The sequence below is a fragment of the Hyperolius riggenbachi genome, chromosome 5 (assembly GCF_040937935.1).
Source record: "Hyperolius riggenbachi isolate aHypRig1 chromosome 5, aHypRig1.pri, whole genome shotgun sequence".
NCBI classification, from domain to species: domain Eukaryota; kingdom Metazoa; phylum Chordata; class Amphibia; order Anura; family Hyperoliidae; genus Hyperolius; species Hyperolius riggenbachi.
Window position 1 is genome coordinate 113,156,804 of NC_090650.1, and position 20,362 is coordinate 113,177,165.

The 20,362-nt window shown below is 43.1% G+C and overlaps 1 protein-coding gene across 2 annotated transcripts in view; it reads left to right on the top strand.

Annotated features, from left to right (window-relative positions):
- UBE2E2 (ubiquitin conjugating enzyme E2 E2) overlaps window positions 1–20,362 on the top strand; it is a 378,397-nt gene that overhangs the window by 272,285 nt on the left and 85,750 nt on the right. For both annotated transcript variants that reach the window (XM_068236135.1, XM_068236136.1), the window contains exon 4: window positions 10,498–10,630. In XM_068236135.1, the coding sequence (XP_068092236.1) occupies window positions 10,498–10,630 (133 nt within the window). The remainder of the gene's footprint in view (window positions 1–10,497; window positions 10,631–20,362) is intronic.

A 20,362-nucleotide genomic window follows, 5' to 3' on the forward strand; every position in this document is an offset into this window, starting at 1 on the left:
TCTGAACTGTTTCTACTTCCTGATTTATGAAAGCAGACATATTGTTAACAGCCTGTGCTTTCAAATAAGCTTATCTGCCATCATTGCCGTGGCAGTCATGTGACACAGGAGAGAGATCAAATTACAGCTTGTGATTAGACACAAAGGAAGGGGAATTAGACAAGCTTGACTCTCTAAATACATACAGTGTGCAGTTCTCTAGGTTTTCCTTCTGTCCTGTGCAAGTCCACTTTAAGGGGGAGGGGGTGTAAAGTGGAGGTGCCCCACTGAGGAAAGCTTCAGTAGAAGTTCCTGCAAGAACTTTGGAGATTAGTAATTAGTGATCCAACACTGTAGATCACTAATGATCTACTCAATGATATTAAGTAGAATGTATTATAAACACTCCAAATTTTCACCCACAACCAGCACTAGCCTTTTTTTTCTGAGATTTATGGGAAATCCACCATTGTTGTTTAGAAATGCTACATAACCAGTTGTTCTGCTGGTTTTCTTGCACATTCTGAATCTTAGCCCTGAAGACGTATGCCCATAAGCTGTCCTGACTCCACTGGCTGCATGTTTGTTCCAGGTGTGGAACCACCGGAAGCCACATAGATAAAATCTGATTCTTTTTCACTGAGTTGCAGATCTTCTCGGTAATTTATCTCTTAGCATATGTATGCAGGTCATGTTTTTTTAACATTCCTCAGACTTTCATGATTTGCATACGTATCTAAAGATGATCGTTTTAGCCTGTAAAATGTTTCTTCCAGGTGAAATCATGCAAAGTAAAACAGGAAGTAAGTGAGAGATGATTACATGGCCATGATTAGCCAGTCAGATAGATTACATGGTCATGCCTCTCTTCTTCCTGTATCTTTTTTCTTTCTTGCATGATGTGCATGTAGGAGAAATCGCATAAACCATTTTTGCATTATTCATTTTTTATTGCTTGACTTTTTAAAACTGACTGGGTTTTCAAAACTGTCTTCCTGTGTGAATGTCAGATTCTGGTTGGTTAGACTGAGCTATGAGCCGTTCACACCCCTCTCCTTATGACAAAATCACCCATAAAAAGTAGTTGGGTAACAGCTGGGAGGGGCACCAGCCATTGGCCTCGATTCATAAAAATCAGTGCGATAAAAAAAATCTTGCCGGGAAAATACCGCACTCGGTATTCTCCCGGTCTGTGTGCTAATTCATAAAGATTTCCCAAGCTGCCTTTAAAGGTCGGTAAATTACCACAGCCCATTGAGCGGTAGAGTAGAGCAGTGTTGCGATTCTCTCTTTTGCCCTGCAGAAATGACTCCACAAATGGCTCAGACAGATGACTCGCACAGACTTTCCCTGCCTGCACAAATGACTCACATAGACGGCTCTCTCCACAGATGACTCAAACAGACTTCGGCTCTCTGCACTTTGCATTCATCAGATTTGTCGGTAACTATAGTCAGGCTTACCGCTTCTTGCAGGCTTTATGAATTGACATTTGCTGACAATTTACTGACATGTGTTGGAGGCAACTACAGCCAAGTCGGTAATTTATCTCCCTGGTCGGTAATGTCAGCTTTTCATGCGGTAACAGCCTTTATGAATTGACACATTTCTAAGTGGTTGGGAAAGTCTGCCGTCTTCAGCATTACCGCATGAGGTAATGCTTTATGAATCGAGGCCATTGTTTCTATGTGAACACAAAGTTAATTACCCCTACACATCTGCTTCCTGTGTTGCTGACAGAGTGACTCGTTGTGGCCAGCACTAGAGCTCTGCATTAATTCCTGTTTTGTTTAGTGTTTAACAAAGCATTTTCCCTTTCCTCACCTTTCCAGTGTGTTTCTAGAAAATGTAAATAAAAGCACACCCCATTCCACAGTGATCCTGACAATGAGATAGTAGTATCAAAACTATTGCTAGTCAAAGCATTGGCTCAGACACTTAAAGGACAACTGTAGCGAGAGGTATACAGAGGCTCCATATTTATTCCCCCTTAAGCAATACCAGTTGCCTGGCAGTCCTGCTGATCAATTTGGATGCAGTAGTGTCTGAAAAGAAAAACACCAGAAAAAAGCATGCAGCTAATCTTGTCAGTTCTGACCTTAATGTGGGAAACACCTGATCTGCTGCTGCATGCTTGTTCTGGGTCGATGGCTAAAAGTATTAGAGACAGAGGATCAGCAGGACAGCCCGGCAACTGGTATTGCACACAAGGGAAAAAAAACATGGCAGCCTCCCTACAGTTGTCCCTTAAAATTAGAAACATGAGTTCTCATACAGCAAGGTGGGAGTTTCAGGGCAGCCTTTCACAAAGAGTACAGGTTCTATGCTTGCAGGGAAGTGCAACTTCAGCTTTAAGTCAGTTTGGGAAATTACTGTTTTCAAATAATATTTTTAATAACTTTAAAATAAGTAAAATAGGTACCTCAGTAGATGGAAGCTTCTGGATAGTCCATAGGCTTTCCCAATCGCTCTATGTTCCACTGTTCCACTGTTCCAGTGTTGGGCCCCTCTAAGCTAGGGATATCAAAAATTTTATACAAAGTAGGCCGAAATCGAACACTAGGGCCAAGTCGTGGGCCAACCTCCATGTTTAGTGGCTACTTCCTTCCCTTATAAAGCTCCCTGGTGTCTAATGCAGTGCTGGGCGTAATGGAAAAAACTACGCTTACGGATCATTACGCGTAATTTTACGCTATTACGCATTACGGAATTACGCTTACGGCGTAGCCATTCATTTACGGTACATGTCTGTAATTACGCATAGCCCTTACGCAATTACGCGTAAGAATACCGTAATTCAGGTTGTTACGTTATTGGCTTACGCGTAAATTCCTACTAGCAATTAATGCGGTCATGCTGCCAAGCGGAAAAGTTGACGCATGGATCAATGTTAGGTAGCCGCCGACTTTAAGGGTTAATAGCAAAGCCCCCTTAATTGCTAAGAGCCTCAAATTTGGAGAATATATTAAGGAGATCAGAAGGAATAAGAGGAAAAACATTTTTTCAAAAAGACCTTATAGTTTTTGAGAAAATCGATGTTAAAGTTTCAAAGGAAAAATATATACATTTAAAAACCCGCCGACTTTAACGGTTAATAGCAAAGCCTGCTTAAAATTTAGGAACACAAGTGTTTTATTTTCATAGATTCCCCCAAGTGGGAAGAGTTTTACTTACTTCGTTCTGAGTGTGGGAAATATTAAAAAAAGACGACGTGGGGTCCCCCCTCCCAGACCTCTTTAACCCCTTGTCCCCATGCAGACTGGGATAGCCAGAATGCGGAGCACCGGCCGCGTGGGGCTCCGCACCCTGACTATACCAGCCCGCATGGTCCATGGATTGGGGGGTCTCGGAAGGGGAGGGGCAGCCAAGCTTTCCCCTCCCCCTCCGAGCCCTTGTCCAATCCAAGGACAAGGGGCTCTTCTCCACCTCCGATGGGCGGTGGAGGTGGAGGCCGCGATTTCCTGGGGGGGGGGTTCATGGTGGCATCTGGGAGTCCCCTTTAAAAAGGGGTCCCCCAGATGCCCACCCCCCCTCCCAGGAGAAATGAGTATAGAGGTACTTGTACCCCTTACCCATTTCCTTTAAGAGTTAAAAGTAAATAAACACACAAACACATAGAAAAAGTATTTTAATTGAACAAAAAACATAACCACGAAAAAAGTCCTTTAATATTCTTAATTAACCATTAATACTTACCTGTCCCTTTAAAAGCCAGTTCCCACGCAATATCCTCGGAAATATACTAATCAGTTACAATGTAACAAAGTTGTTACAATGTAACAACTTTGTTACTTTGTAACACCACCGCACCCGACGTCACTCGCCGCTCACCCGCCGGCCGCCGCATACACTCTAAGTCCCTGCCGGCTCCCGCTGTCCACTCCGCCCCCACCTGTCACCCATATACATGCTGGCACCCATGGGTGCCAGCATGTATATAGGTGACATGTGGGAGAGGCGGGGAGGGCAGCGGAGCCGGCGGGGACTTAGCGTCCTGAACCCGACAGAGCTCTGAGCTATATAGCTCAGAGCTCTCTAAAGCATCTTTGTATTTGGGCTCCAAGGAGCCCCATTGGTCCTTAGCAGACCAATGGGGTTCCTTCTGATTTGAAGGAACCCCATTGGTCTGCTAAGGACCAATGGGGCTCCTTGGAGCCCAAATACAAACTTGGAGCCCAAATACAACTTTGTTACATTGTAACTGATTAGTATATTTCCGAGGATATTGCGTGGGAACTGGCTTTTAAAGGGACAGGTAAGTATTAATGGTTAATTAAGAATATTAAAGGACTTTTTTCGTGGTTATGTTTTTTGTTCAATTAAAATACTTTTTCTATGTGTTTGTATGTTTTACTTTTAACTCTTAAAGGAAATGGGTAAGGGGTACAAGTACCTCTATACCCATTTCTCCTGGGAGGGGGGGGTGGGCATCTCGGGGACCCCTTTTTAAAGGGGACTCCCAGATGCCACCATGAACACCCCCCCCCCAGGAAATCGCGGCCTCCACCTCCACCGCCCATCGGAGGTGGAGAAGAGCCCCTTGTCCTTGGATTGGACAAGGGCTCGGAGGGGGAGGGGAAAGCTTGGCTGCCCCTCCCCTTCCGAGACCCCCCAATCCATGGACCATGCGGGCTGGTATAGTCAGGGTGCGGAGCCCCACGCGGCCGGTGCTCCGCATTCTGGCTATCCCAGTCTGCATGGGGGACAAGGGGTTAAAGAGGTCTGGGAGGGGGGACCCCATGTCGTTTTTTTTTTATATTTCCCACACTCAGAACAAAGTAAGTAAAACTCTTCCCACTTGGGGGAATCTATGAAAATAAAACACTATTGTTACCTGTGCAAAAAAAACTGACATTTTCCGCATTTAAAAGACATTTTTGCCCTTGAAATTAAAAATCGATTTTCTCAAAAACTATAAGGTCTTTTTGAAAAAAATGTTTTCCTCTTATTCCCACTGATCCCCTTAATATACCCTGTGAATTTGGTGTTCCTAAATTTTAAGCAGGCTTTGCTATTAACCGTTAAAGTCGGCTGGTTTTTAAATGTATATATTTTTCCTTTGAAACTTTAACATCGATTTTCTCAAAAACTATAAGGTCTTTTTGAAAAAAATTTTTTTCCTCTTATTCCTTCTGATCTCCTTAATATATTCTCCAAATTTGAGGCTCTTAGCACTTAAGGGGGCTTTGCTATTAACCCTTAAAGTCGGCGGCTTTTTTATATTATACGGGAGCGTAATATTACGCGATTACGGCAGACTGTGTAATTTCAATGGGAGTTTACTGTCTTACGCGTAATTTGTTACGCGTAATAACGTAACCTACGGTCTACGCGTAATTAATTACGCGTAATACCGTAACCTTACACGTAACGCTTACGGTGCATTTGTAGTGAATTATGATGCGTAATTACGCTAATGCGTAATTTCGGCCCAGCACTGGTCTAATGGCCCCTCCTCCCTCTCTCCCTCATACAGTTCCCTGGTGTATGGTGGACCCCTCTCCAATATGGGTTCCCTGGTGATCTAGGGCTTCACCCCAATATTGCTTCCCTCTAGAGTGGGCCAAACTTAATGCAAAGTGGGTAAATTACTTGTATGCCAAATGTGATGCCTCTGTGGGCCAGATTTGGCCCTGTAGGCCAGAGTTTGACATGTATTCTCTTAGCATATACATGAAGGACTTGTCCAATGCGTGCGGTCTGTGTATGCTCAGTAGCATGAAGCCGCTTATGTATGGCTGTGTCCTCTGTGCATAAACGATGTCATACTACTGGGTATGGTACAGTCATGTTGGAGGTGAAGAGGGCCTTGAACAGCAGTGGTAGGCTTGTGAAAGATGTGGGAAACCTCTGCAGCATCCAGAGACTTCCCACTACTTAGGGTAAATTTCTTTTTAGTAAGATACTTACCTAACAGGTTTTACATAAATTACAAAAGACGTTTGCTGCACTGATCTATGCTTCTAGCATATCCCCTTTCTCTCTAGCTAACGCGGAAACTAACACAATTTCATTCACTCGTTATGACACATGGCATGACATCAGGAAGTTGCGTTTCAGAGTGAATCAGCGGTACTAATTAACTACTAAATTGCACAATTAATTGTTCCTGGTGGCGTTACATCGCAACACACACTATCGCATTGCTAGATATCGCATTGCTAGATATGAGAGGCTAAATGAAAGTCTATGCACTTTCACTTTACCTTGGAAACCGTGCACAATGCACATTGAGTCAAATCAGGCATAATAGTGCCTAGTGTACAAGGGCCCTTAAAATAAAAGTGGAATTTCACTACAATCCGCATTTAAAAATAACAGCTGCACAGACTGCCGCTGTTGAGGACCCACTCTTTACCCCCCCTTAAGGACCAGCGCTGTTTGTTTGGATCTGTGCTGGGTGGGCTCTGCAGCCCCCAGCACAGATCCGCGGCCACACAGAGCGATCAGATCGCCCCCCTTTTTTCCCCACTAGGGGGATGATGTGCAGGGGGGGTCTGATCGCTCCTACCTGCAGGCATGTTGCGGGGGGGGCACCTCAAAGCCCCCCCCGCGGCGACATTCTCCCCCCTCCCTCTCCTACCTGCTCCCCCGGGAGATCTGGGCTGCACAGGACGCTATCCGTCCTGTGCAGCCAGTGACAGGACGTCCCCTGTCACATGGCGGCGATCCCCGGCCGCTGATTGGCCGGGGATCGCCGATCTGCCTTACGGCGCTGCTGCGCAGCAGCGCCGTACAAATGTAAACAAAGCGGATTATTTCCGCTTGTGTTTACATTTAGCCTGCGAGCCGCCATCGGCGGCCCGCAGGCTATTCACGGAGCCCCCCGCCGTGAATTGACAGGAAGCAGCCGCTCGCACGAGCGGCTGCTTCCTGATTAATCAGCCTGCAGCTGGCGACGCAGTACTGCGTCGCTGGTCCTGCAGCTGCCACTTTGCCGACGCACGGTATAAGCGTGCGGTCGGCAAGTGGTTAAGATAATTATGCATTAATCCACAGATATGTTTCTACTTGAGAACAAATATCCAGAAAATAGAATAGCTGTCTACAGAAACACATTCACACTGTTTCTATGTGAGGATGAACATGTGTGAAAGTCGCTCTTTCCTGCTATTTCCAGGCCTGGCGAGCTGCTGAGAGGAAATACGATGGGGTCAGGCTGGAAGCTTCCAGAAGCATGACACTTGCAGGAGATATGTGCTGACACTGGTACATGCTCTGAGAATTCTACATTGTTTTGCTTCACAAGTCTAAGACAATTTACAATGAAGAGGAATACATGCTGTGTGTAAGCTGCAGTGTTTGGTCTAGTTTGTTGTAGATGCTAAGATGTATTTGGTAAAAGTTACTGCAACACCTCAGACATCTATGCCGGGGTAATTTTTCAAGGTGAGCATGTGTAAATCATAATTTCGTATAGTTTACCCAATGATTTCTCATTGAAATTAATTTTATTTTTACAGCTGGGAAGGTAGGGGTGTGTGTTTGCGTGTGTGTGTAAGCGTGAATCAAATACATTTTTTTGCTCAATTATCAATATAGGAAGGCCATAATTTCAACAGAACCTAAAGTGGAGTATATATTATAGCATACACTTCATTGTACCTTAAAGCGGAATATAACCCTGCATTTCAACTTTGCTCTAAAACATTATTTACAGCATATTATATGCAACCAGCATTTTTTTTTACTAGACCAGCATTGGAAGGGTTACACACAGAGCTTTAAAGTTCCATGGATAGAAATGCTGCTGCAGCCGAAGTTTAGACAAATACATTTAAAGGAATACTATCGATACCCAAGTGTTCCTAAATGACAGTGTGCAAATAATGTCTAAGTAGCTGTGTAAACATTTTCCTACTTTTCATGTTAAATATCAGAGGCAAAAGCTGTAATTTATTGAGGGTAGGATTTAGCTATATTGGGACAAATCAATTGCAGAAGGGGTGTCTGCTTCAATGCACAGCCAGAGTTGCATATCAGACTACAGAAAGAAAATATCAAACATATCAAACTCTGAAAGCAAAAACAGTATGAAAAGCTGTGACAATTAGTTACATTTCCTCTGCTCTCTTCAGACACTTCAGTCAGAAACACAGGACACAGGAGCTGCAGCTGTTCTCTCTGTCACACACATAGAGTTAACTGATCAAGTGTGAGGGGAATTTCCCCTCTCCTCATGGCTCAGTCAGCCGTCAGTTTTGGCGTCAGTAAAGTTTGAAAGTATGTTGCTAACAGTAAACAAAGAAATTGCTACTAAAATGTATACACCAGTACTTAGCATCACTTCCCAAACAATTCCTGTGTCAATTGAAAAAAATATGTGAATCGATAGTATTCCTTTAAGTAAACACAATATGTAACAAGTGTGGAATGTGACACACACTCTCTGACTGTGCAGGAGCTGGAGGACAGCCAGAGAGTGTGCAACATTCACCACTTGTTACATTGTGTTTACTTAAATGTATCTATCTAAACTTCGGCTGTGGCAGAATTTCTATCCATGGAACTTTAAAGCTCTGTGTGTAACGCTTCCAATGCTGGTCTAGTAAAAAAAAATGCTGGTTGCATATAATATGCTGTAAATAATGTTTTAGAGCAAAGTTGAAATGCAGGGTTATATTCCGCTTTAAAGAGACTCTGGAGTCTCTTTTTTTCCCCTGCTTTTGTAATTTAATCCTGTTCAGCATGAATGCCCCTGTGAAATCGCTGCATCCCCGCAGCAGATGGGTGATTTATTACTGTGTTTTAGACCAGCAAAGTTCTACGACTTTGCTGATCGCAGTTTGTGCTGCCCTGGCTCGCAGGGCTTCTCTTCCTGGAGAGGCTGAGCTTTGAACTGTAGCTCTGCCTCTCCATAATCAATCTCCGCAAATCTCCGCCTCCTCCCCGGCCCTCTCAGTGAAAGAAGACTGAGAGGAGCGGAAGAGGCGGCGATCAGCAGAGATTGATTGCGGAGGAGGCAGAGTTACAGCCTAAAGCTCTGCCTCATTGAGGAAGTGAAGCCCTGCGAGCTCTGGAGCTCTGCAGGGCTAATCCTCAGTCATAAATCACCCATCTGCCACAGGGATGCGGCGATTTCACTGGGGCATTCATGCTGAACAGGATTATAAGACAAAAGCATGGAAAAAAAAAAGAGACTTCAGAGTCTCTTTAATATAACATTTTTCATAAACCCTCAACCTCAGTTGGAAAAACCACAATGATGGTTTATATCCAAAGCAGCACTAAAGAAGTCTGGAGCTATGTGGCCACCCCCATCTGTGTAACCATGGCCCGCCCCCAGATTGGAGGCTACCAATCAGACTGTGACTGCCAAGCTGGGGGTGGGCCACGGCAACACGTGTGGGGGTAGCCACAGAGCTCCAAAGTTCTACGGCAAGGCTTTGGGCAGTCTCGCTGACGGTGGGCTTGGTTTAAGAAAAATCGCAGATCCTATATCAGGGTACAATGAGGGACAAATTAACTAAAATGGTAGTCTTTAAGCAGATAGTCTCTGCCTGGGAAACTTTCCATAATTATGCTGTACAGGCAAGTGAGTGATGAGGCCTACATGCACTAAAAGCTACTGTAAACTGTTGACATTCCTTTAACTTTGAGTGCCTTCAGGCTGTACAGCAGTGGTCAGATAAATATTACATCCGATCTCTGCTGAAATCCTTTAGTATATGTATGTAGTGGTGTTGAAAGATGTACATCAGTAAGATTTTGATCTATTCTCTTGTACAAAGCTTATCTGATCATGTATGATTTTCCAACACAGATCAACTAGCAGATCAGATTTACAGAAAAACCCTGAAATGTGTTCTCAGGTCTAAACCACAGGTCAGCTTTCTGTAGAATACCAAATCTTATGGAATTTTTGTGAACAGGCCAAAGCATTGTAAGTTCACGATAATGCCTTTTTTTATATTGAGTCTCTCATATTCCAGGATCCTCAGTATACCTGCATAGCTTCTGTTATGTTAAACATTTCTTGTAATTCACACAATATCTGTTTTTGCAAACTATTGTAATTTAAATTGGATGTAAATTGGGCACATATAAATGAAAAAAAAAACCTCTGTAAATTATATAAGGAACGTGCCTATAAATCTCCCACTGAGGTTCAGTTTGCAAACGCAGTCTGCTGCCAAAATTGTACCTGTCAGGTTTGTTCATTGCGGAAACATAACGGGCACATCAAAACCAGAGTAGTGTGAACCACTCTATATGGAATTATTTCTGGCTTCATTTAGTCCATGTTTTTCCATTTCCTACTACATCAGTCGAGTCTAAAGTCAGTAAATAGTACTTACATTGGAGTTTTTCAGTGCTGCATGTGAGTAGGCCATGGTGGTGTTGATGCTTGGGTGGACAGGTTGCTATAATAATACCTTGTTGAGAAATTCCTTCTCGTACTCACCCAAGAAAGTCATGCAATATTGTGCATGTGCATTTTATTATTATTCTGAGGACATTTAGAAGATATAAAGGCCTGTATGTCATATCTAATGTATTGTCTGATTTGTCTTACAGTGCTGGGCCCAAAGGAGATAATATATATGAGTGGAGATCGACTATACTAGGTCCTCCTGGCTCTGTGTACGAAGGGGGAGTCTTCTTCCTTGATATCGCCTTCTCTCCAGACTATCCTTTCAAACCACCCAAGGTAAGAGATTCTATTTTATTTGCTGGAGGGTTTTCTTTTTCATATTAGATATGTATAAAAATAAAGATAAGGCAGCAACTGCTTTATCTAAACTGATGTATACATTATTCCTCATATTGGCGTCTTCAGTCTCATCTTAGCAATCAAAAGAGCCTTGGGTTGTATGCTGCTAATGTAGTAAAATGCATATAATCAGGTTCGTAATACAGCTATTTAAGTATGCCTTCAATCCCCTCATCTTTGTGAACAGCTTCCTTTCCATTTGTTCAGTACTTACCACAGGACATTTCATATAGATGAGCAATGATAATATATTTGTAGCAGTAATCCAATGCAAACAAGCAGACCACACTATTGATTTCTAGTAGTTTAGGAAAGTTATGAATATCTTTCTAATATATTAAAGTGGTTTGAAACTGGGCTTTTCCTCTTTGTTCTAAAAGATTTACAGCATATAATCTACTACCACAATTGTAGCAGAACAGCATTCAAACGGTTAAATACAGCACTTTGTTCTTCAGTGGAATGCTTATGACCGCATCCGAAGAGGTGATAACATTTACCGTTTGTTTACATTCCTTTGTCCGATACATTAAAGGAGTTATCAGGGCACAGAGAGTAAAATGAGTGCTACTTACAGGGGGGCTTCCTCCAGCCCCAAGCTCCCAGGACCTCCCTCGCCGCAGCTCTGCTCGCAGCCATTCGCCGATCGCGCAGGCGCAGTACAGAGTGACCCCAGGTCCTGGGAGCTTGGGGCTGGAGGAAGCCCCCGGTAAGTACCACTTATTTTACTCTCTGTGCCCTGATAACTCCTTTAAGTAAACATTATCAAAGTGCTGAAACTGAGCTCTCTCTGCTTCTAATATGTGTTCAGCTGAGAAGTGATCACTAGATTGATTTTAATTTATAAATACAGCAGCCATGCAATAAAATGCAACGGCAGCTTTCAGAGCAGATAAACTGTATTTTAGGGAATTTGTAATTTGTAAACACAGTGTTCTCCCCAGGATCAATTAGGTGGGCGCGCCGCCCGGGTGAGGTAAGCCCCCCGCCCGGCTGCGTCACACGCTGGGCTCTCTCCTCTGTGTACGAGATCTCCTGCTTTTCAGCAGGCTCCTACAGGTATTGGCTCAGCTCGGCGGTAGGCGGGACCATCTGACTGCAGCGTGCTCTTCCAGGAAGGAGCCGAACGATACAAACAGTCAGTCACAGAGAAGGGACTCTGGTGTTTGTGTAGCTATAAAGGCAGGGCAGACTGCGGCCATTTGGCTTTGTAATTCAGAGCCTCCTTTCCTCCTCACAGCTGCGTCATTAGGTCAGTTGTCTCCCTCCCTCCCCTCTGAATGTGTGTATTCCGTAATTACTTGCCCGTCTCTGTGAAATACACGGCACTTGTGTTTAGAAGACTAGAGAGGAGTGGGGAGTGCAGGCAATCACTCACCTCCTCCCCCGGCTGTCACAAGACATACGGGGCAGCTGCGGACTAGTTGCATAGAGAGGGGATGTTTTGGCTGCCTGGAGAACGGAGCTCACTGACTGCAGCACTGATGATCAGAACAGATACAGGCAAAACGCATGTAGCTGGCAGCTCAGCTGTGACCTCAGACAGTTTGCGCACACAAAAAAAACTGTCCTGATGTTTATTCTCCCCCTCCCCCCCCCCCCTTTTTAACCCTAAGGATACAATAATAAACCTGTGAAATCACACGGGCCAGCATGTCCTTTCAGACCATGCTGCACTTAGCATTTTCACACACACAAAAAACACAGTTCTTATCTGTGTGAATTTGTAGCTTCTCAGAGTAATCTGTAGAACATGGACATGCGACACGATTCCTGATCGAATAATAGCATTCAGCCGGAAATAATCGATGGGATCCACAAACAAGGAAAACTTTATCAATCAGATGATTGGTAGAGGAATCAACCCCAAAACCATTGACTGAATAATTGTGTTCGATCGGTACAATTAACGATGCCCAATACATATAGCTGTATAGCTCTGGACATGTGTTAACTATATGATGTCTGTTTCACCTGCACTGTCAGACGGATTTCTGTAGCTGCAAATATAACAAAAAGCACTGTTCACTTTAAAGTGTACCAGAGCTGAAAATAGTAAAAAGATTTAAGCCCAATCTACACTATAAGATTCTTTGTGCGATTCAATTACAATTCTATTTACGATCCGATTAAATCCGACATGTCCAATCGGGATTAGATTCAATTCGCTTTGCCATTGCAAAACAATGGCAAATCGAATCCCGATCGGACATGTCGGATTTAATTGGATCATAAATAGAATCGTAATCGAATTGTACAAAGAATCGTATTGTGTAGATGGGGCTTTATACATACCTGGGGCTTCCTCCCCAAAATCTTTTTACTATTTTCAGCTGAGTCCCTTTAAGACAGATTGTGTATTTCTTAAAGCACGCCTGAAATGAGAGCCATATGGAGGCTCAATGTTCTCCCCAGGCTCTTTTGGCCACATTCTCCACCCATCTAATTTTGGTGAGCACCCGGCTAACATCAGCTTGTTTCCTCCTCCTATGCTGTGAGCAGAGATGCGCCAGCCCTGCTAGATTTGGGCGCAGCCAGCGCCGCCATAGACTATAATGGCAATCAGTCTATAGCGGCGCTCAGTGAGTAACGTTGGCTCCGTCAAAAGACGGAGCCAAAGTTGCTTAAAAAAACACAATAATTGGAAGCCAAATTATTTCATTCCCCCACTATCCATGTCGGCCTGGAGGGGGAATAGTAATTAAAACGGCCCGGACTTGTGCAAGAAGCAGGATCAGCCATATACCGCTGTATCCTGCGCCCAATTCTACCGGCGCCGATTTCAAATGTACTCCCTGCATTCCCCCGGTTGTGCCCCACCCGGCTACTTTTTCATGCCACCCGGCTGGAAAAAATTTCTGGGGAGAACACTGAAACAGACAATATTACTTGTGCATAAAAGCAAATATGATTGTGTGGGTAATAAAGTAGGAAAACACATTTTTATTGAATGGTATGTCAGTTTTATCCCACTTTAAGTAAGAGAACAGAAGTAGCAGTAATACCAGCAGCTTCATTTAGAAAATACACGCATACACTTGATTTTGTAAATATACGCTCCATTTTAAACAAAGACAGCAGAAGCTAATCAGTGGAAGACATTAGAGATCCAAGCCTGTTCAGGGCTGTTTCACACTGAGAGCCCTTTTGAAGTGCTGTCCAGTGTTTTGAAAAGCTCTTGGACAATGAAATCCTAATCGCTATTTCACATCAAATCACAATAAAATTGCTCCAAAATCGCTGATGCTTTTTTGATAAAATGCATGGCCGCCTGAGAATGTATCTAATCCCTAAGGGACAAATAGTAGAAAAAGCTGGGTCTCCACCTAGATTTTGCAATATTAGCTTAATTTATTAGTGGTAACATAGCCACAGAAAGCATAGCCTTTCGGCACACAGGCCTTTGTCAAATGAGCATTTAACAAAGGCCTGTGTGCCGAAACGTTGTGTTTTCTGTAGCTATGTTACCACTAATAAATTAAGCTAATATTGCAAAATCTGGGTGGAGACCCAGCTTTTTCTACTCTTTACTTCTGACTGTACACCCCTGTGGGATCCGGGTGTATGCTGGTTGACTCTTCGGTGCATCGACTGTCAGTGGTTGGAGCTCTGGGGCAATCCTTTTTCGTGGTCTAATCCCTAAGAGCCCATTTCCACAAATATATTACATTTTGCATCTGTTCTTCTTTATGCAAATTTTCACATTATTTTATGAACATTTTTGCATGAGCACAGGTGTCAAACACAAGGCCCGTGGGCCAAATAAGGCCCTCCTTGACATTTTATGTGACCCTCCAGAGCTTCAAATGTGCATCATTGTAAGCAGTAAAACAGCATCAGCACACTGCCTTACCAACCAGAGAAGCACACCGGCAACAGTTTCTGGTTGAAACATTGTCAATTTGAGGTGGGATGCAGCAACAACCCATGGGACCCCTCAGAAAATTACCCCCCCCCCCCATTCCTTGGTATTCAACCCCCCATGTGGCTAGCATCTTGCCTTGGGCCACATTTCATCTTTAAGTTTTTCTGCCGAAGCAGTACTGTGACAGGTAAATATGAAACTGCTCCACTGTGCTACTCTGCAGAAGGGGGAGGAGCTGGCCCTTCACAATCACTATAGTTATTCCCCTCAGTTTGAGACTGTTCAGTAAATGTTACATCTTCATAAACAATTTGGCCTGTGATTAAGTCTAGGTGTTAGATTTTGACCCCTTACATGATTGAGTTAGACACCCCTGGTCTAGCTTAATGTGGCTGTCACAAGCTGTGCAATTTATTTCTGAGCAGAACGGACTACAAAAAATGTAAACAATGGAAATTATTCCATTAATATTGCTTAGCTTTCAGTACTAACACAAGTGGAAATCGCCCTTTCAACAGAATTTTAGGTTTCCTTCTCCCTCTCAGTACACACATGGGAGAGATCGGGATGGGAGAATGAAAAAAAATAGATACATTTTTAGCACAAAGAAAACAGTCTGAAAATCTCACCTATGCTGATATCTGCTACTGTGTGAATTGTGCCAGACATGAACTCACTTTACAGAACGCTTATGCCACCATGCACAGCCTACAGAAAACAAACTGAAAAAGCACAGCACTACTTTTTTGTTTTTAAATCTTTTTATTGTGACAAGATAGAAAAACAGCCTCTTACATGATCACATCTTTAACCACTTCAGGATCACAGGTTTTCTTCCCTTAAAGGATACCCCAACTGAAATGTGACATAATGAGATATACATGTATATGTACAGTGCCTAGTACACAAATAACTATGCTGTGTTCCTTTTTTTCTTTCTCTGCCTGAAAGAGTTATATATAAGGTATGCAAGTAGCTGACTCAGTCCTGACTCAGACAGGAAGTGACTACAGTGTGACCCTCACTGATAAGACATTCCCCTTTTTCATCTCCTTTTTGCTCTCAGAAGCCATTTTCTGCTAGAAAAGTGTTTTATAGTTGTAATTTCTTATCAGTGAGGGTCACACTGTAGTCACTTCCTGTCTGAGTCAGGACTGAGTCAGCTACTTGCATACCTTATATATAACTCTTTCAGGCAGAGAAAGAAAAAAAGGAACACAGCATAGTAGCTTGTTTTTTTCGCCACAAATTAGGCTTTTCAAGGGTGATATTTTATTTTAGGAATAATGTTATTCTCTATGCATTTTAAAGAGAAAAAAGAAAAAAATGAAAAAATACACTTTCTATATTTCCAACCACTGTAGTTTTAATATAGACAAAGATACCATAGATAAAACCAACACATTTTATCCGCCCACTTGTCCCGGTTATCACAACATTTAAATAATGTTCCTAGTACAATGTATGGCGACAATATATTATTTGGAAATAAAGGTGCATTTTTTCAGTTTTCTGTTTTCTGTTTTTTCATTGTACTCTATCAGTAATTAAAAGCCCTTATCTGTAAAAGTAACCGTAATATACCATCATGGCATACATATTTAAAAAGCTGAGTGACTAAGGTAGCTATTTATGTATTGTATTTTCAATTATGTCACTTGTGGGTTTTTTTTACAAGCGTTTTAGTTTGGTGCCGAGTATATGAAAATAACAATTTTATTGCTTTTCATTCAGTTTCTTGCTAAAGAAAATTCACATGACATAGGTTTCAGTTGTCAAATATCCCAAATTATATTCTCTCACTTGTCACGGTTAAAATGATACCCTATATACATCATCAGATAGCTTCTTGGGCACACCGATAACCACAAGTAGCACCATTGGATTTTTCAAGGCCATTTTTTGCAACAAAAGTAATAGTCATTCTTTCTTGGCAAAGCCCCTGGTGTTTCAGAAACTTCAGTACAGGTCATAAACCAAACCATTCTGAAAACTAGAGACCTAGGCCTACTCAGATAAACATATTTTGTAACATTTGGATTCATGCCTTTTTGCTGAAATTGTACCAGAAGTTTGAAAAATAGCATTTTTTTTACAGTTTTCTTCAGTTTGGCAAGAAAAAAAAATCACATGACATAGACTTCAACAATACTACATCCCAAATTATATTCTCTCGCTTGTCACGGTTAAAATGATACCCTATATACATCATCAGATAGCTTCTTGGGCATACCGCACCCTGATAACCCCAAAGTGTCATTTTTTTTTTAAGTCCAGTACACACTTTCAATTAAGATTGGCCAATCACTGACCAATTGTACCACCTTACCATGTAGTATGAGAGTCAACAAATATTGAATAGTATGAGCAGATTGTGTACGTAAACGCTCATAGTGTAGTATGAGGGTTTACCTACACAATCTGCTCATATTCAAGATTCAATAGTAAAATTGATCAGTGATTGGCCAATCATACTTGAAAGTGTGTACAAGGCTTTAGCAAAGTATACTGAGGGCTTCACAATGTCTCTAAACATACACAAATTGGTACTCACCATTGTAGAAGCTGTAGAAAGGTGGAAGTCAGGAGGTCCGAAGGTGTTCGGCAGCCATGCCAAGGGTCAGAGTTTGGTAGATCAGCCATGCCAGAGATCAGAGGGTAATTCGGCAGCCATGCCAGAGTTCAGAGGGTGGTCGTTAGTTATGCCAGGGGTCGAATTCCATAGAGTGCTTGTCAGCCATGCCAGAGGTCAGATCCGGAGAGTCAAATACAGTTCAATGATACCATAAAAAAAACAAAATGGGCAGCGAAAGGGTAAAAAAAACAAAAAAAAAAAAAACAACAACTAATAATGAAGGACTGTATGATAGGTCTCAAAGCAGGGATTAAGGCATAGTGCTGCTTTGGACGGACATTTCGGACAATGATACCATGTGTCCCTTCGAACGTGATTTTTCCTGCAAACTCTGCACCTTTTTTGGGGGTATGGTTTTGATGCAGTTGGGGGGAGTGGGGCAGGAAAATGATTTCCCTCAAATCTGGCAACATTTTCTGCACGAAGCTGGTCTGGGTTTGGGGCAGGTTGTCCAGATTCAAAAAGGAGACATGTAATTATTGCCTGCTGGAACTGTAAAAAAGAGTCCTTGTTACCTGATTTTTTGTACAGGACAAAGGTGTTTTGGAGGCACACCTGGAAAAAATATAGAGCCACTTTTTTGTACCAGATCTTCCTCTTCCTGTTGAGCCTGTATGGTGCCAAAACCTGGTCGGACAAGTCCACTGCCCCCATGAACTTGGTGTACTCAGCGATGGCCAGTGGTTTCACTACTTCCCGACTACGAGTCCTCACAGTTGTTGTTGCCTCGGAGTGGATGGTGGTGAGGGCTAAGACATCGCGCTTATCTCCAAATTTTAAAGCGAGCAGCTCGTTGCTCCGTTGGCTGCAGGTCTCCCCCCTCTTCAGTTTTTTATGAACGACCTCTGATGGCAGGCCTTTGCGATTTGCCCTGACCGTTCCGCAGGCTGGAGTCTGGACTGAAAATAAATGTTTGAATAGTGGGAAACTTGTATAAAAATTGTCCACGTAAAGGTGGTAACCCTGGTGGAGTAGAGGGTTGAGGAGGTCCAGTACTATCCTCTCTGTTGTACCCATGTAGGGAGGGCATCCAGGAGGCTGTATTAAGCTGTCCTTCCCTTCATACATTTTTAGTGAATAGATATAGCCACTCCCACTTTCGCACAACTTGTACAGTTTTATCCCGTACCGTGACCTTTTGCTGGGTATATATTGTTTGATTGCCAGCCTCCCGTGGAAAGGGATTAAGGACTCATCGATGGCTATTCTTTGTTCTGGCATGTATTTTTCTGCAAAAGTTCTATTTAAATGGTCGATGAAGGGCCTCAATTTAAATAGTCGGTCATGGGCTGGGTTGTCAGGTAAGACGTGGTCTGCATTATTGCTAAAATGCAAGCAGGTTAGCAGCATTTGGTAGCGGCGTCTGGACATTCTGGACGAATAAATTGGGATGCAGAGGATTGGATTTTTTGTCCAGTACAGTTGCTGTTCAGGTAATGGACAAAGGGCCATATCGAAAGTCAATCCAAAAAAACCTCTCAAATCGCAGGTAGTTGCAGGGGTCCAGTGGGAAGCTAACACACAGGTGGGATGGTCTGCTATGCGTTGCTGGGCATAGATATTGCTCTGATCACAGACATACTGCAGGAAGCTCTCTGGCAAAAAAAGTTCAAAAAAGTCAATGGGCTGCATGTTGCTGGTGTCCACTAATAGGCCACTCCTGGCTGTGAAGGGAGGGAGGTTAGGGGTCTCCATATTAGATGCTGACCATTGTGGGTCCCTTAGATCATAGGGTAGCGGTTCCCTCTGTGGTACCCTTGCTGGCATGCTCTGCCTTGGCCTGGCAGCCCTCTGACCTCTTGGGATGGCATTGCTGGAGGTAGCTATAGGTGACCCTCCTTCAGAAGCAGTGTCAGTGTCACTAATGCCCCTTGCCTGCTCCGCGCTCCTAGATGGCTGAGCTGTGGATGGCCCAGCAGACTCAGAATCGCTGTCCGTTGAGTCACTTTCTGACTCGGACGGCAGCCAGTCAATATCTGTGGACTCCAAATCATCCTCAAATTTGCTGCTGCGGTCACTGTCACTGTCACGCTCCAGAATGGCAAACGCCTCTTGAAAAGAATACATTCTCTTTGCCATCTTTATAGAAAATGTATATAAGCTATACACTATAATTGTATAGAGGCAAATTGTAAAAAAAAAAAAGAAAATAAGAGTCCACAAAAATACAGCAGATATAAGTATGTTGTATAAAAAAAAGCAAGGGAGGATAGGATTAGATCAGGGTTGATCAGGGTTGATCAGGGTAGATCAGGGTAGATCAGGGGTATATAGTCCTGGTATATTTATTTATAAGTCCTGGTATATTTATAAAATCCACTAGGTGGCAGTCAGAATACAAGCAAAGAAGATCCAGTTACCTTGTAATCCTCTCAGGAGTGATCACAAGGTAACTGTATCTTCTCAAGTGCTGGCAACATTGTTTGTAAACCTCACAAATGAATGAGCACTGCTATTGGCTTATAGCAGTGCTCATTCATGGTTACAGGCATCTGATTGGTGATGGGAGTAATTACTCCCATTCATCAATCCCTCCCAGAGATAAGAGAAGCTGGTGCGCGCGCACGTGCACGCACCCGCGGGCGCGGGAGCGCACGCGCGCGATCGCGCCCGCACAGCACAATAGCGGCAGGGGCGTTTATCTACGCCCCTGATCCGCTCATTAAGTCAATAGGGGCGTAGTTATGCGTGTGTGAAATCCTAAAGTGGTTAAAAATACAGCTACTTTTTATAAACATAACATAGCACTCAATCAGTCTACACATTAGTCCTTTGCAACAAAGCATAGCATAGTAACACTAACATTGAAACAATGATCATGGTCATGAAACTTGCTGTGCTACGAGAATAAAGAAAAAAAGAACGTGGAATAGTATAAAAACCAAACCAAAATCCAGCAACTTGCCATATATGTGATTGTGCAGTAACATTCTCCATTGCCTCACTACTCTTCCCAGCCCTCCGGGTGGTTGTTTAGAGCAGTTCTAATAGTGTGCCCTGCAAACTTGTAACCTCTGTGGGTCAACACTCCCAACCCCCCCTATTTCTTTATAGTGTTTTCGGTTACGCTTTCAGATTGTCTGAAGCAAGAGTCCTGGCACTACCTCTCACGGCTCCTAGAGTGACCAGTAATATCAAAACTAAAGGTAGCCATACACTGGTCGATTTG